At 48.2% G+C, this 17,048-nt stretch overlaps 1 protein-coding gene and 1 long non-coding RNA gene across 2 annotated transcripts in view; one reads left to right on the top strand and one right to left on the bottom strand.

Annotated features, from left to right (window-relative positions):
- Positions 1 to 17,048, bottom strand: part of LOC115892704 — a 30,091-nt gene that overhangs the window by 8,001 nt on the left and 5,042 nt on the right. The window lies entirely within an intron of this gene.
- On the top strand, positions 10,698 to 11,897 carry LOC104663799 (neuroendocrine secretory protein 55). Its single transcript, XM_030914329.1, has 2 exons — positions 10,698 to 10,937; positions 11,031 to 11,897. Exon 2 carries the CDS (start codon positions 11,104 to 11,106, stop codon positions 11,857 to 11,859), a length of 756 nt encoding a protein of 251 aa, XP_030770189.1. The 5' UTR covers positions 10,698 to 10,937; positions 11,031 to 11,103; the 3' UTR covers positions 11,860 to 11,897.

Below are 17,048 nucleotides of genomic sequence, written 5' to 3'. Positions count from 1 at the left end.
CCTGGCCCCACCACCCTACTCAACGTGGTGGAACTCCTGGCCCTACCACCCCACTCAACATAGAGTAACTCCTGGCCCCACCACCCACTCAACTTGGCAGAACTCCTGGCCCCAACACCCCACTCAACGTGGCGGAACTCCTGGCCCCACCACTCCACTCAACTTGGCAGAACTCTTGGCCCCACCACCCCACTTAACATGGCAGAACTCATGACCTCCTGCCACCTCACACCTGGGCCTCTTTTCCTGCTTCTCTAGCTTGGTGAAAAGCACTAGCTTCCATCTAGTTCCACCTGGGTGTCATCCTGACACAGCCAATTCCCCACATCCATGTTATCACCAAGCCTTATAAGTCCCTCTCCTAAATAACTCTAAAAGCCACTCTCACTATCCTCAGCTTTATGTATTTCTAAAAGCAGCCACCTCCCTAGACCCAGCTACTATCAACTCTAGCTTCCTCTCAAATTCCATCCCACTACTCTGTGGCCAGAGAGGTCTTTAAAATAGACTTGATTTCAGTCCCTCATGGCCATCAGGACAAAGGCTTCCCATTGTTTATGGCTGTTCAAGACAACAGAAAGACTGCAGTTTGACCTGCTGGGCCCAGAGACCCCTGCCCACCCCTCCAGATTCATCTCTGTCCTCCAGCTCTGCTGACCTGTGAGTTTCCCTAACAGGCTTAGCTTCTTTCCGCCAGAGGGCTGGCAAATACACTATTCCTCAGCTTGGAACTGCACCACCCTCTGGCTACTCCTCAACTTGGAACCGCACCACTCCCCTGCTGCCACATGCTCACCCTTCAGTTCTCAGCTCAAATGTGCACGTATCACTTTTTCAGTAAAGTATTCCCTGCTTTGCCCAAATCCAGGGCGGCTTCTTCTGCTGCATACTTGGGGGAAAAAAAACACCAAAAGAACATGTTTCTTTTCCAGTGTCCTTAGCTCAGATTGTAATGAGACCCTCCTTAGCACGATGACTCATTATTTCCAGATCCCCCTCACTGCATGCATTCACCATCGTATTCCCGGTGCCTCGCAGAGTACAGGACCTAGAGTGGGCACTCAGTGCAGTTGTGCAGACCAAACTCTACAGCTTCTAAGGCTTTCCATTAAGAAGCCACTAAAAGAGAACTGGAAAGTGAAATTTAAAAAAATCCAACTTGACTGCCAACTCCAACTTTATTTTAGGCTCTTTCTGCATGGCTAGGCTCCTCAAAATCCTGCCCCCTCATTCTCTCACTTCTTGGCCATTACCACCACTATACCACCACCAGCACCGCTACACTACCATCATAACCACCATCACCACTAGCATCACCACCACCACCACCACAGCCACATCATCACCACCACCACCACCATTACACCACCATCATAACCACCACCACCACCACCACTATCACCACTACCATCACCACCACTGCTACACCACCATCACCACTACCATCACCACCACCACTATACCACCATCACCACCACCACCACCATCATCACCACCATCATCACCACCACCACCATAATCACCACTACACCACCATCATAACCACCACCACCATCACCACTACCATCACCACCACTGCTATACCACCATCACCACTATACCACCATCACCACCACCATCACCATCATCACCACCACCATCATCACCACAGCCACATCATCATCACCATCACCACCACTACACCACCATCAAAACCACCACCACCACCACCATCACCACTACCATCACCACCACCATAACCAGCACCATCACCACCATCAGCCATAGTCACTGGTCAACTAGCAAGCAGAAGGAGGCAAGATTTATATCCAGGCCTGTGTGGTCCCAAATTTGGCTTTGGTTTCTCACCTCCAAACTTTCTGTTGAGCCCTCTCATAAGATACCATCTATTTTCCCTTTGAAGCCCACCTAAATACTGTCAGAGAAAAGACAGAGAAAAATCCCTTTAAAAACAGATATAAAATGAGGGTGCCCCCATTTCACCCTTCTCTCTCCTACACACTTTCAGAGGACACTGCAAGGCATAGACGAAGGATGAAGAAGTCAGAGAAAGCCGAAATAAGTAATAAAAACATCCATCTAACTGGCACTACTAACTAGAAGAACCCAAAAGAATAAACTAAAAATGATTTTAAAATATAAAAAGAAGTCCAGATTTACCAAATATCACAACTGTAAAACCCAAACGACACCGCATTGGAGGTTCCGAGATTTTGAGATTTTAGACCAAAATCTCCGCCACTGTGCCCGGCCAGACCACGCTAATATTTCAACAGAAATGTGTGACACTCACATCAGGTTGCCAGCTGTTTTGCTTTTTTTTTTTAATCTGCTAGATAAAGTCACTGAAAACTAAATAAAAGCAAAATCTAAAAAACAACATCAGCGGGCACGGTGGCTCACACCTGTTAGCCCAGCACTTTGGGAGGCCGAGGAGGGCAGAACATGAGATTAGGAAATGGAAACCATCCTGGCTAACACGGTGAAACCCCATCTCTACTAAAAATACAAAAACAAAATCAGCCAGGTGCGGTGGTGGGCGCCCATAGTCCCAGTTACTCGGGAGGTTGAGGCAGGAGAACGGCTAGAACCTGGGAGGCGGAGCTTGCAGTGAGCCGAGACTGCGCCACTGCACTCCAGCCTGGGCGACAGAGTGAGACTCTGTCTCAAAAAAAAAAAAAAAAAAAAATCTAATATCTTTTGGGGAGGGTACAATTCAAGCAGCTTTATGTATTCATTCATTCATTTACTATAAGCATTTCTGATTTATTTATTTTCAAAGATTCTAAAATCTTAAAGCAAAACAAAACCCCTAATTACCATCTACAATCCTTCTAGAAAGAAATGACATCAAAATTCTAAAAGGCAGGAGCTTATGTAGCCTCAAAATCAAGAATCAAAATCAAAAGTCCCTGCTCAGGATAAATTTGGCTTGATGGAAGCTCCACTATAACATCTCTCATTTTCTCATCTCACTGCAGACTGGCATTTGGGAACCGCTGACTTAGTTCAACTCTTTCCCTGATGAGGGAGTCTCTTCTACCAAATCCTTCGGGAACCTTCTCTGAGTGTTTGCTTGAGTAGGCTGCTGGTTGCCTCATAAACCAACCAATTCTGAAAGTGGCAGAAGATGAGAAAAACATACAAAAATCAATACCATTTCTATAAATACACAATAAGCAGCCTGAAAATATAATGAAAAAAAGCCCACTCACAATGAAACAAACACATCAAATACTTGGGAAATATATGATATATATTAACATATTAAACTCACATAGGACATATTAAAATCACATGAAGAAAATACAAATCCTTAACGAGAGAAATAGTGACCTGAACAGATTGAGAGGCCATACTTCCAGCTTAAGACTAAATGCAGAAAAGATGACAATATTTCCCAACTTAATTTATAAATTGAATGCAATTCCAGTCAAAATATCACCAAGGTCATTTATAAAACTTGATAAAAATGGTTCTTAAATTCATATAGAAAAATAAATGGACAAAACATCAGAGAATGCTGAGATACTATGCAGTAAGAAGGCACTTGCCCCTTAAAACAATGATTGTTAAAGCTATAGAGCAGTCACGCTAAGACACTGGGAAGATGCCACAATTTCACTAACTGAGCAGGAATGAAACCGCTAGCAATTGAAACTGCAGAACCCACAGAAGGCCACAACACTCCAAGGATAGAGAGATGTCTTGCAAAACTCTCTTATCTCACTTGTGGACAGAAAGCTTTTGTTTTTGGTTTTGTAACTAACTGAGCAAGGTCAGAAATTTACAAAGTGACAAGATGAAGATTTCCTGACAGCCTAAAACAAGCCTCTCCCTAAGTATTTTCCAAGGTTCATCTCAAACCCCACACAGCACCTCATTCCTAGAATGCTTATGGTCAAAAGCACACTCTGGCAGTTAATTAAATTCCCGTTGTGCTCTAATTGCGAGTGTGAGTGTGTGAGACAGGCTGGTGGCTACAACTCCTGTCCCAGAGGCTCTTTTGCCAGGGTCCCTGCACCATCTCCACCAGGTGCCCAGGCACTCAGGAGGCACTGCTGGACTTCTTGCTGGGTCATTGTCTTCCTAAATACACAGATTATTGCTTAAGGGCAAGGATCTCCTCCACTTAAGTCAAATCTCACATGCCTCAATGCCTTTTCTTTTTATATGTGGCTCCTTACATGCCAGAAACCAAATCTGCCATTTGGAAAACCGAAAAGTCTTCTCTTGCTCCTCTTCCCTCCCCCATCTGTGAAGAGCTGGGAGAGAAGTGATGGCTGCTTCCTGAGGGAACTTCTAGACCAATAAAGGGAAGGACTCCCAATTTATGATAACTTTTAGCCAAAACAATGGATGGGGAAGAGGGGGTCCAGAAGTAATCACCAGCCTCCAGTGCGTTCTCATTTCTGACGCTGAGAGGCCCTTCTTTCAGTCTCCTGGCTCCCCACATTTTATCATGCACAATGTATGTCAGTCAAGGGCCCTATTAGGAATCCTATCATCCTAGCAGTGGAGGTGACCTTGTAGACCAACCCATCCAACACCTCCAGGTTCTCATACACAAGGAAGGAAGAAGTAGAAAGAAAACCCTGAAGTGGAAACCAAGTACCCACCGCAAGGAAGCCAAGGATGCACCCTGCTAGGGCACTGATCTGATGATCAATCCATCCAGATCAACCACACACACCTGACTGAGACCTAAGGGGACCACACATCCTAACACCAGCAAGAGGCAGGACCTGACCTTCACTGGACTGTCTTTTGGAAAAATGAAGCCAAGCGAATATAACAAACAAATATCTTAGAATTCTCTTTAACGCAAAGCAGTGCTACAGTGAATGACGCCAACTTCTCCCCAGTTATCAGGATGGACTGATTACAATGCTCAGATTCATTTGCCCGAAGATAATTGCCTCAATTCTCCACTTCACTTTGCACATATAGAAATAGTCCCAATCTACTGAAGCCTCAGTGACTAGACATGTAAAATTGGTCTAATCATATTTTGAAGAGCTCGAGCTGCAAGGATTTCTATGAGCGTGTACCTAAACCGTGACACCACTAAGGGTTTCTCCCCTCTGGGCTCGAGGCATGCTGGCTCCCTCCCTCCCAAAAGTCTGATGGGGTGAGTCAGATCCTCAGCAGATGAGATGAAAACAGCTTTGAGGCTCTCTGTCAGGGCTAGGGGCTGGGGGAAAGACAGGATGTCCAGGAGAGCTGGACAAAAGACAAAGCCATGAGCCGAGAGCTTTCCTGACAGTTGAGTGGGCCTTTGCAATCAGCAGTGTTTTCATCCACAGCTCACTGGCTGCATGGCTGCTGGTGGGCAGGGCAGAGGTAGACATCTGGGGCCAGAACCATGTGGACTGGGGGTATCCTGGGACAATGATGTTTCAGCTGGCTGCAGGAAAGAACCAGACAAGCTCAGTGTAAGTCCGGCTGGGCAGACAGTCGGAGCTCAGGATGAAGCAAGGCAGGGTGTCAGAGTCCAGGGGCTGACCCGGGGTACACGAGAATGCCAAGCTCCAGGGCCACGGCAGAGAAATGAGACACCATATCCAAGAAGGCCTGTACCCCTCTTGGGTACTGATGCTTTGCCTGAGCAAGGGGGCTTCTAGATGTTTCCTGTTGGATCAGGAGTCTAGAAATTGCTCCTCCTGTGGCAGAGGGAGAGAGAGGGAGATAGGCATTGTATCAGTAGGAGAAGCTCAACAGAGCACGAAGTGAAGAGAAAGTAAGGGAGCTCCTGGGAAGACAGCTCCAAGCAATCTCTATGCAGAAAACGAAGGCTCCATTCTGATCCTATTCCCTTTAAAAATGAATAGCACAGGCTGGGCGCGGTGGCTCAAGCCTGTAATCCCAGCACTTTGGGAGGCCGAGATGGGCGGATCACGAGGTCAGGAGATCGAGACCATCCTGGCTAACACGGTGAAACCCCGTCTCTACTAAAAAATACAAAAAACTAGCCGGGCGAGGTGGCGGACGCCTGTAGTCCCAGCTACCTGGGAGGCTGAGGCAGGAGAATGGCGTGAACCCGGGAGGCGGAGCTTGCAGTGAGCTGAGATCCGGCCATAGCACTCTAGCCTGGGTGACAGAGCGAGACTCCGTCTTAAAAAAAAAAAAAAAAAAAAAAAAAAAAAAAAAAAAAAAAAAAAATGAATAGCACAAATACAGTATTGTAATCCCAACAATGGCCTGGACAGAAACCAGCCATGTCAAAAAGGTGATTATTTCCCTCTATTGTTTGCTTTTAGCTCTAGATGGCATTAACCCCAAATCTCAAAATCAGGAGCTTGAGGTTTTCACCATTTCTACTGGTGAGAGCCAATTGATATCAGTGCAGTCTGAATAACAGCAAAATAGCACCCTAGAGAACTGAGACAAATGCTTTGGCATTGTACCTTAGACCCCTATGTGGAACAGGCGGGAGGGGCCAATACCAAATTCTCAGTGGGTTTGAGCCTTACTGGCTGATTGCCACAGTGAGGGGTGGGGAGCACTTCAAACTCCCTGAATTCATTTCTATCCAAAGGAAAGTGTGAAAAGCTCTTCATCTCCAAAAATAGTCCTTTGCAATGATTGTCCAAAAAATATCTTCAAGAGTGATTATACCCGCTCACCAGGCAGAGCAGAACTGATCCATTATCTTGAGTTTTATCTTGGAAAATGCGTTGATGTCTGTGGGACCCCTGACAATAGCCTGCAAGCCTTCTGAGAACCCATGATTCATCTCTCTCCCCCAGGGCCACTAGCACATGGCTTTGCACATGACAGACACATGGTTAGAAACAGGTGGATTGAAAACAATTCTCATGGGCTTTTAAACATCAAAAGAAAATCTCAAAGTCAGACTAGGTAAAGACTCATCTCTTTCTGAAAACCACCAGATGAACTGTACCTCTGATTCTACCCAGTTACTCAACTTCCCTCCCTGTCTATCTGAGCTGGAATGTATTACTCTGTACCTGTCAGCAATCTGGTTTTAATATTTGGAGGCACTTCACACCAATGTGTGTGTTGTTGGATGGCAGGAATTGCTCATCCTCAATTACTTCGATCTCCCCACAATGCCCGGAATAGTGTCTGGATCATAGAAGTGGCTCAATTCATGATTGCTAAATAGCGAATTTCATTTGTAATTTCCGAGACAGCTCCAGGAGAGGAGGCAAAGAGGACCAATGTAATCAACAGATGGACTTGACTAATTTCTTTGCTTCAACAAGTGGTGAGTTGTGGAGCAAAGAGCCTCCACGCCCTGCCTTGGTGAGGAAAGCTCCTCCACAGGCCGCTGGGTCCATCACACACATCTGTTTGCCCTGTCCTAAAACTGCCACCCCAACATTCCTTCCTGTCACTGAGCCACTTGCACTTTCAATGCTTCCAAAATAGTAAAAAGTAGGGGGGAAGGATCGTGTGCATCGGTAGAGCCCCCAAACCCTTCTCCCATAACCTACAGAGGCCTTCAATGGAATCAGAGGCTAACCTGATAAGACTGTGGTGGGCACCAAGTTCCAACCCCACTCCCTCACGCACACCATGGAAAAACATCTCCAGTGTGTGGTCACCTGTCCTTTGACTTCACATTGCTTCTGACAAAGCGCCAGCTTTCTGACAGCCCACTCCACATCAGATTCTTCTTTGGGTTACGCTGAAGGCTTTCTGCTACAACTACCACCAATAGGTTCTAATTTTGCCCTCCACAGCCACATACAATAAATCTTAAGGTCTCTTCCACATGAAAATCCTTTAAGGAGCTAAAGGCAGTATTCTTCACAATTTATCCAAATTAGAAGCTTACTGTATGATACTGTAGTGAGCTGGGAACAGGGCTTTCCTGTCCAACTGGTTTAGGAGCCTCCCTCCAGCAGAGTCCCGGAAGTGATATATGCCGACACTTTACTGGCAGAGAGAGCCCCTTGTTCCTTAGCCCGGTAACAACGGAGGTCGTTCATCACCCACTTGCTCCTTTTTGAAATTCACTCTGCAGCAAGCACTTTTTAAAGTCATGCACGTAATGCATTTTAAAGAGCATCTTCTGTACAGCTCCATTTGCTCAACCTCGGCACTAAGTGTGAGATGGAATGGCATTTCAGTGCAGTCCCCCGCTCCTTCCTCCCAGAGCCTGTAGTGAATGTACACTGAGATGTATTTGTAACTAAACAGGACTGGGGCTCAAAAATGCAGTGTTTTGTTAAATGTTTGTTTGCTGATTAAAATGTATCTTGCAAAGAAAGTGCATTGCTAATGCAGAATCTAGTCCAAAAGTATGTATTATGTAATGCACATTTTTTAATAATGCAGGCAATCTCGGTGTATCTATATTAGTGAATCAGCTCTGGGCTGCTATCTCCTTTATAGGCATAAAGCACTCCATCTGAAGAATGAAGTACTTTCTTATGTACACTGAAGAATCATAATCCACCTTGTTGCTGACAGCTGACATTAGTTTCCATTCAAAGGACATTTACTAGCACCCATATATTCCTGATTTTTCCTCCAATGTGCCCTGAAATCAGCTTGAATAATATCTTTCTGTTTCATATGCTGTCAGTGGAGCTGTGCTAATTAGAAGAAATAAAGTAGGTGGGTCAGTGTAGGCAGACCCTCTAGAAATGTGCCCCATTAGTCAGGACTGAGAGGCAGAGATCAGGATTTGACATACACAGCTCTAAATGCCCCTGTAGAGTGTCCCATGATAATATCCACACAGCCATGCAGGCACCTGTGATAATAAAACCCTTGCAGTTCCTCAGGAAAAGTGGTAGAGCAGGGCACAACTGGAACATAGACATTTGTCCTTTTGTGGGGTTTGACAAATCAATCCCACGTTATTAGACCAACCTCCCAGGTTCAAGCAATTCTTGTGGCTCAGCCACCCGAGTAGCTGGAACTACAGGCGTGCACCAACACGCCTGGCTAATTTTTGCATTTTTAGTAGAGACAGGGTTTCACCATGTTGGTCAGGCTGCTCTCGAATTCCTGGCCTCAAGTGATCCAACTGCCTCAGGCTCGCAAAGTGCTGGGATTATAGGTGAGAGCCACCAGGCCCAGCCCAATCACTATTTTAAGGCTACAAACTAACACAGAGTGCAAGATGCAAGCTATAGACACAGCCAAGATGCGGAAAGGAAAACCTCAACACATCCAAAGCAGTTGCTGGTCTCTCACTGGGGTATGAACTCTGCACTTGGTGGCTTTAATGCGGGTGTGGTGTTGAAGGTGTGAGGTTAAGTTCCATCATGGTGAGAATGGCTGTGGGTACCTGACTGACTCTTCACACACCAGGCAGAAGTACCAGTACCAGGAGGGCCTGGTGGGCCACCCAGTGGTGGAGCCTCTTTTTTGAAGATTCCCCATACTGACTCAAGGAGGAGGAAAGGACTACAACCTGTGACATGTGTCCTAAGTGAAACAACCTTCCTGATACTCCCATGGACTCCAGGACGATGGCTTTGCTCGCTTCGCCTTTGGACTTGTCACTATGGCCAAAAGGGCACTCCATAATCATCATGGAGGGCCAGACTGAGGACATGCACACCCCAAAAGCAGCAGCCAGGTTAGCTCCCACTGCAGGGATTTCCTCCTGTAGGCTGTCATTTGATTTTCTAGGGCCAAGAAACAGCAGCACTATTGACTCCAAGTCTACAGCCTTGCAGAGTTCAACAACACGATCTAGTGGTGTCTGGCCGCCCCCTAGCCCTGAGCCAATCATTTTCTCACGTGGAATTCAAACTGGATTAAACAATGTTGGTGGGTACAGAGGGATTTGGACTGATTCAATCTCCTGATTAACAGCAAATTAATCCCAAATATCCTTTCCTTAATACAATACTTTTGTTGTTGTTGTTCACTACTCTACCTTCAGCATCTAAAACACAGCTTGGCACATGCAAGGCACCCAATGAGTATTGCTCAAAGAGATACTTTTGTTAAAAGCCTATCTAGGAAACAGCTGTAAGGGGCCTCCGGTGAGGATTCCGTGTCACCCTGAACTGCCCCGCTGGAGAGAAGTGGTTGTGTGTACTGAGAACGCAGGAAACGCTTCCCTTTACCCATGCTCTCAGCTCCAGTCTGAGTTCCAGCACCACCTTCTCAGCTCAGTCGAGCTCAGGGCAGTCCTCAGATGGGCTTGCAGACTTGCAAACTACTACCTCAACCATGGGGGCCCTTGTTGAAGAAGATGAGGTAATTAGCCAATTCAGACTGTTTGAGCACGTATTTTTTGGAAACTTCTCTAATTACAGTCACTATAACAGATCTGCTAAAGGTAGTTTCATGATTAATGACTACCTGAAGTTACCATCCTCAAACTATTAAGTCATTGGAAAATACTGGGGGCTTAATACTCGTGTACAGACCCTCTTTCTCCTGAATATTTGCTATTTGGGGTTCTGGGTTTTTAGCTGCACCCAGGCTGTGTTTATTTCACCAATAACTGGGGAAACTGGGGAGGGGCACGATCCCACAGAAACCTGTGCCCACCTGCCCAAGTACTGGACCTGGGCTAGCTTGCCGCTTGCTCCTTGCCACCCGCCAGGCCCCCCGCCCATTGCTTCGCCCAAATCCTTTCAAACAAGGTTCCCTCCTGCCACCTGCCGGCCCACTAGGGTCTGCGCCACAGGCTCGGCGCCACCGCGCAGCTCGCGGGGAGGTGGCCCCCACCTCCTTACTGCACATGCCCGGCAGAAGTCCGGGCGCGCAACTTCGCAGAACCTCACTGCCCGTCCCTCCTCGCCTCAGTCTCCTCTGTCCTCTCCCAGGCAAGAGGACCGGCGGAAGCACCTCTCTCGAGTCTTAGGCTGCGGAATCTAAGACTCAGCGAGAGGAGCCCAGGAGGAGACAGACCTTTCCCCTCTTTTCCCATCCCTTCTTCTTGCTCAGAGAGGCAAGCAAGGCGCAGAGCTGTAGAAAGTTCTGAAGTGGTCAGGAAGGTAGGTGCTTCCCTTTTTCTCCTCACAAGGAGGTGAGGCTGGGACCTCTGGGCCAGCTTCTCACCTCATAGGGTGTACCTTTCCCGGTTCCAGCAGCCAATGCGCTTTGGAGCCGCTCTCTGCAGAGCCAGAGGGCAGGTCGGCTTCTTGGTGTGCGCCTAAGAGGATGGATCGGAGGTCCCGGGCTCAGCAGTGGCGCCGAGCTCGCCATAATTACAACGACCTGTGCCCGCCCATAGGCCGCCGCGCAGCCACCGCGCTCCTCTGGCTCTCCTGCTCCATCGCGCTCCTCCGCGCCCTTGCCACCTCCAACGCCCGTGCCACCTCCAACGCCCGTGCCCAGCAGCGCCGGAGCTTCCTGAACGCCCACCACCGCTCCAGCGCTCAGGTATTCCCTGAGCCCCCCGAATCGGAATCTGACCACGAGCACGAGGAGGCAGACCTTGAGCTGTCCCTTCCCGAGTGCCTAGAGTACGAGGAAGAGTTCGACTACGAGACCGAGAGCGAGACCGAGTCCGAAATCGAGTCCGAGACCGACTTCGAGACCGAGCCTGAGACCGCCCCCACCACTGAGCCCGAGACCGAGCCAGAAGACGAGCGCGGCCCTGTGGTGCCCAAGCACTCCACCTTCGGCCAGTCCCTCACCGACAGCCAGTCTCTCACCCAGCGTCTGCACGCTCTCAAGTTGCGAAGCCCCGACGCCTCCCCAAGTCGCGCGCCACCCAGCACTCAGGAGCCCCAGAGCCCCAGGGAGGGGGAGGAGCTCAAGCCCGAAGACAAAGATCCAAGGGACCCCGAAGAGTCTGAGGAGCCCAAGGAGAAGAAGCAGCGGCGTCGCTGCAAGCCTAAGAAGCCCACCCGCCGTGACGCGTCCCCGGAGTCCCCTTCCAAAAAGGGACCCATCCCCATCCGGCGTCACTAATGGAGGACGCCGTCCAGATTCTCCTCGTTTTCATGGATTCAGGTTAGTTGCCCACTGCTAGACGGGGAAGCCTGAGGGCGGTGTGGGAGCGGCGGGCGGAAAGGAGGTGAGAAGGAAAGGCAGGTCAGGGGTGAGTCGGAAGAGAGGAGGCTCAGTTGGCCAGCCCAGGGCCGGGGATCAGGGTGAGGCAGCGAGGGCTCCCCCAAACTTTCCAGGATGCCAGGGGCGCCCTGGTGGCCAAAGGTTTGTTGGACGGCGGGGCGCACACCGTGCGTCCCGCTGGAGACAACCTGAGGTCTCTCGGAGCTGGTGCCCCGGCTGCGCGACTGAATCCCGAACGCACCCCAGATTTGGAGCTGCACACCCAAACGGCATTGGTAAGTCACTTGTTTTGCGCGCCTCTCTTCCTCCTAGAAAGACTAGTCTCAAACAAGTTGGCCTTCTCAGGTGCCCAAAATGTGGTTCGGAGGTGCGCGCCAACTTTCACGATGTGAGAGCTGCCGCGCTGTAGAGACACTGCTGCAATGTGTGGAAAGTAATCAGAATGGGATTGGGCGAGAACTCTGGAGACTGACCACCGGGAGGGAAGTCACGCGCGCGCGGCGCCTAAGCAGCTCAGAGCCGGGAGCCCAGGTCCCAGAGCTGCTAGTGAAGCCGCGGGACCTCCGCGCCAGTGCCCCCCGCTGCCGCGCGCCAGTCTTGGCCGCCACAGCCCGCCTCCCGGCGCTTGCCGGGACAGAGACCGCCTCAAAGAGCGTGCGCACCTGCCCGCGCGCGCCGGAGCTGACCTCTCCCGGCGGCGGGCAGTTGGGGGGAAGTACTTGGGGGAAAGGTAGGGGAGGTAAGGGGACCCCTGGGGGTGCCCCTACGGGCTACCAGGGTTGGACGCACAGGCATGGTCACGTCGGGGTATTGCCAGGCTTTTGGCGCAGCTGGTTAGGTGGCCAGGCTGCATGCAGCTTAGCAGGAGACGTCCTGGGCTGTTTGCGCAGGACCTCTGGAGGCCCTCGAGATGGTCGCAAGAGGAAAGGTAAAGCGGAACAAGGGACAGGCTGGAGAGGGGGGTCGCGTCTAACATCAGGATAACTTACAATTCGTTCCCAAAGAGCGCGGCACCCGCAGAGCTGGGGAAAGGTGTTCGATCCGGCGCCAGTCCTTGGACGATCAGTCGAAGAGGCAGGGGCCGGCGGCTTCGGCAGCCTTGGGGAGGGGAGGCGGCGTGCTCCGGCCATTTTCAGCTCGGGTAGAGTTAAGTTTAGAATCTGTAACCTGGAGGGGAATCTGCTCTGGTGACCCGGCACAAAAACGGCCGCAATCTGGTAACGCACTTTCGGAAGGGAAGGCGTGCTCTCCTCGCCAGTCCTGGGGGGAAGACTGATAAGTGAAATGTCTTTAAAAAATCTCATCCGACTTGGAAATTTTTTTTTCTGGTGTGCGTGTCTCATTTTGCGCCGGCTTGAATTACTCGGATGACAATGATTTAGAGGAAAAGTAAAGCGTTTTGAGGGCTTGAAATGAATGACGGTCAGGTTTTGAACTCCTAAGAAAAGGATGATGACAGAAGGAAAATACCTTAAATGGTCTTCCTTCCAGGACCTATTCCGTAGGAAAGGCGTCGCGGCGCCCAAGACTTAGTTCTGCTGGGCTGCAGCGCAAACTGTGGTTAGATGCCTTTGTGGTCTTCCGTAACAAATACGGAGAAGCCAGTTTATTTGCAAGTGGTTTTCTGCGGCAGCATTGTTAGTCTCGGAAGTTTGGAGGCTGCAGAAGGACTAGGCGTGCCCTGCTTTTGGCTTGCCCATAAATCGAAATTCCTACTTAATGTAAACAATGATGGTGTGTTGCTTTCTGTGACATTAAGTGTTCAGTTTTTCCTCTGGTAATGTCTCAGCCTGAGTTCAGCAAGCAAAAGGTCTCTAGGGACAAGCAGGAGAAACCAGGGGTTGTGTTGAATTTTTTGGTGTGCCTTTCAAGTGTGGGCGCTCTCTTCAGACTGGGTAGTCTGGGAGACCTGTTTTCCCACAGAGCTAGGTTTATTCATTAGAGAAATGAGCGTGTAGCCTTGTTGCAGGATGAATAAACAAGTTTTTTAAAAGCCCTCCGTGTCGAGCCCACACCTCACACCCATCTTGCTGTTTTTTAAACAGAAGCCTAACACAGGGAGGTTTCCTGAACTGTAAGCAACGTACCATGTTCACATGTAGCAAGGAGGGCCAATCTAGGAACACACACTGTCTTTCAGACAGCCTTCCACAAACTGCCTCGCCATCTGCATTACAGCCCAATTGTGAAAACCTGTTACCTACCGGCACACACTCTCCCCCGCTCAATTCCCCTCCCCCAGCTTCCCTCTCTACACCCTGATTCAAGGGTGGAAAAGCCACTGCAGACCATACAAAGTAACAGAGATATACCAACCCCCCAGGAGAGCACGCATGACCCTCCCTGAGAAGACAGGATTTTGCTACATAGACTTAGCAAACCTTCTTTCTGCCCGAGAAACTGGTATTCAGCTGCCTTCCTTTTCCAGAGCCATTTCTAGCAAGTTCCCCAAGCATTCCCAACTCACTAGTCTCCCAGCTGGCCCTTTGTCTACCCAGCTCAACTGGGGTTAGCATTTGAATAGGCCCACTTGCCCCTTTTACATAGGTAAGGTCTGTGGGGTGAGGATATGCTCTCAAGAAAAAGCAGATCTTACCATTAACCACATAGGTGAATTACCAGCCAGTTTTAATATTTCAAATGGAGGGTGAGGGAGGAGGAGGAGCAGGAGAATAAAGCTAGTTAAACATGATGATATGCCCTCAATATTGAAGTTATTTCCTTTACTACATTAATCATTTGCTTAATGGAAATTTGCTTTTTGGGGGGAGGGGAGGACGACCCAAAGGTGCTCTTGTAATTGAACTTATTTGAGCTGGGAAATTATGCTGCAATGTTCCAACATTGTGTGGGGTCAACCTGATGTAGGTTTAAAGTTTTGCAAACAGAACTCTTTATGTTCATCAGAATTCAAGCATTAGAAATGTTACAGTTTGGGATTGTTTTGAGATGTTTCTTTAACGCACTGCAAGCCTTTCTCACTCTGCAGCTGCTTACAGCCTTTGACTCTTCAGCCTTCATTTTCTGCAGCTGTGTAGGTTAAGGAGGAAGAAAGCTGAAACTTCAGTGTTGGTAAGAATGAGGTTTTTTGCTTTTTAAATAATCGACATGGATTTACCTCAATTATCAGTTATTATTATACTGCTCTTCAAGAAGAGGGAAGCTGTTGAGAGGAAACTGAGCAGAATCCATGGTGTTAGTAAAGCATGTCTCTTAACTGGAAGGTGATCTATTCACAAAAACCAAATCACTAAAATAAAATTAAGCCTCCAGGCCAGTGACGTCATGTGCTGGCTCAAGCACTGCTCTTCTCTAAAAAATCGCCCAGCAGAGGGATGAGATGCTCAAATGACATCTTTAATCCCCATGTTCAACAATGAGAGATGGAATTTCTTGTTCTGTTGGGGGGTTTTGACACTAATGACTCTATTTCCTGTAACCATGTCCCAAACTGGAGCAGTGGGATCTAAGACAAAATGCCTGGGGCTAGCAGCCCAGGTTGCTTCTAGCCATGGTCTTGTCAAGTGGCCTTAGGTCAGACCCTACACCTCTGCCTCAGTTTCTTCTAAAATGAGGTCGCTGAATGAGATGATCCTATTTATCCCTTTCTGCTCCAAATGTCTAGATTGATTAGTTTAAGAAGGCTGGGGTTGTCCAATTTGACTCTATACTAGTGATTTTAACCCTAATGGAACTCCAAAAAAACTTCAAAAGTTGATCAAATAGAAAGCACCAGCTAGAGATTACGCCATTGCACTCCAGCCCGGTCTACAGTGTGAGATTCTGTCTCCAAAAAAAAAAAAAAAAACAAAACCAAAAACCCAAAAAGCAAAAAAAGCACCAGCTATGAAGAAATCTGTTTTGTGTTGGTTTCATGTAAATTTTGTCAAATCTGCTTTACAGTTGGTTGCAAAATGGTCTAAAAAAGCAGTTTAGAGAATGCAGAATTCCACTTGTCCTTTCCCTAAACTGGAAAAATTTAGCCATCCTGAGAGTCATATTGAGTGTGTGTTTTATGTGTGCATATGTTCCCCACCTTCTCTCCCTGACCTTGGTGTCTAAGAACAAGCTTTTCAGAGCAGGAGCAGGCAGCATGGCTGCAAGTACTGACCTAGTACTGCGGCTTGGAGAGGCTAACCACTGTGGGAGACGGCAGACTGATGGGAACATTGGTTAAGTGACCACAAGTGTTGTTGAAAGATTTTTGGTAACAGTTTTAAGTGTTCTGGTTAAGTTAGACCTGAAAAAAAAAAATGGGATAGAAGCTACAGTTTTCTCAACCTTTGTTTTTTTCATGATCACTTCCCTCTTAGCTTCTTCAGACATATATTCCTTATTTGCCCCTCCCCATGACATTTTAATACCATGGACATATAGCTATACCCCATTATCTGTTTATGTACTGCAGGGCCTTGTCACAACTAAGACTTTTTTGCACACCGCATCCCCCAAAACCAATTTTGCCTCCATCACAGATGCACGAGATAAACAAAGCAAATATTTCAAAAACAAACAACAACAACAAAAATCTGATTCTGTCAAATTAAGTGATTTAGCACCCATTTTTGTTTTATAATTTCTTTCTTACATATCAAAAGGCCGTACGTGGTGGGGAGGTAAATTTTTTACTGGTATTTGTTTTTTTCCCTTGTTTAAAAATCTCATGAGTTTTTCCAAACGCCTCCAATAGCTACTCTGGTCCAAGCACTAGTGGCCATTAATTCACAGGGCAGAGAAGCCAGAATAAGCAGCCTAGTGACTTAGTTCTTCCAAGGCCAAGAGCCTGCAATGCAGGGCCACCATCACCTGTTGACAATGCTCAGCCAGCAGAGGCAGGACTCTGCAACTATTCCCGGGTAGAAATGGGGAGGCTGCCTTCCCAGCTCCCACTGGGCATAGCCTGTGTGTTTATTTTGTGGGTTGATTTTAGGGTAAGTATGTTACAAATTAGCAGGGCACATGACTGTGAGAAAGCCCAACATAAACCCAGGCTGCACGGACAGAGGGTAGGTGGTGGCCGTAAAGTGGGGAGAGATTTAAGGAAGACAAAAGGAAAAGAAGAATTTGAGGGATCACAGAAAAAAGGA

The sequence above is a fragment of the Rhinopithecus roxellana genome, chromosome 13 (assembly GCF_007565055.1).
Source record: "Rhinopithecus roxellana isolate Shanxi Qingling chromosome 13, ASM756505v1, whole genome shotgun sequence".
NCBI lineage: Eukaryota > Metazoa > Chordata > Mammalia > Primates > Cercopithecidae > Rhinopithecus > Rhinopithecus roxellana.
The sequence above is the reverse complement of the archived record's forward strand: the minus strand, read 5'-3'. Positions and strand labels throughout refer to the sequence as shown.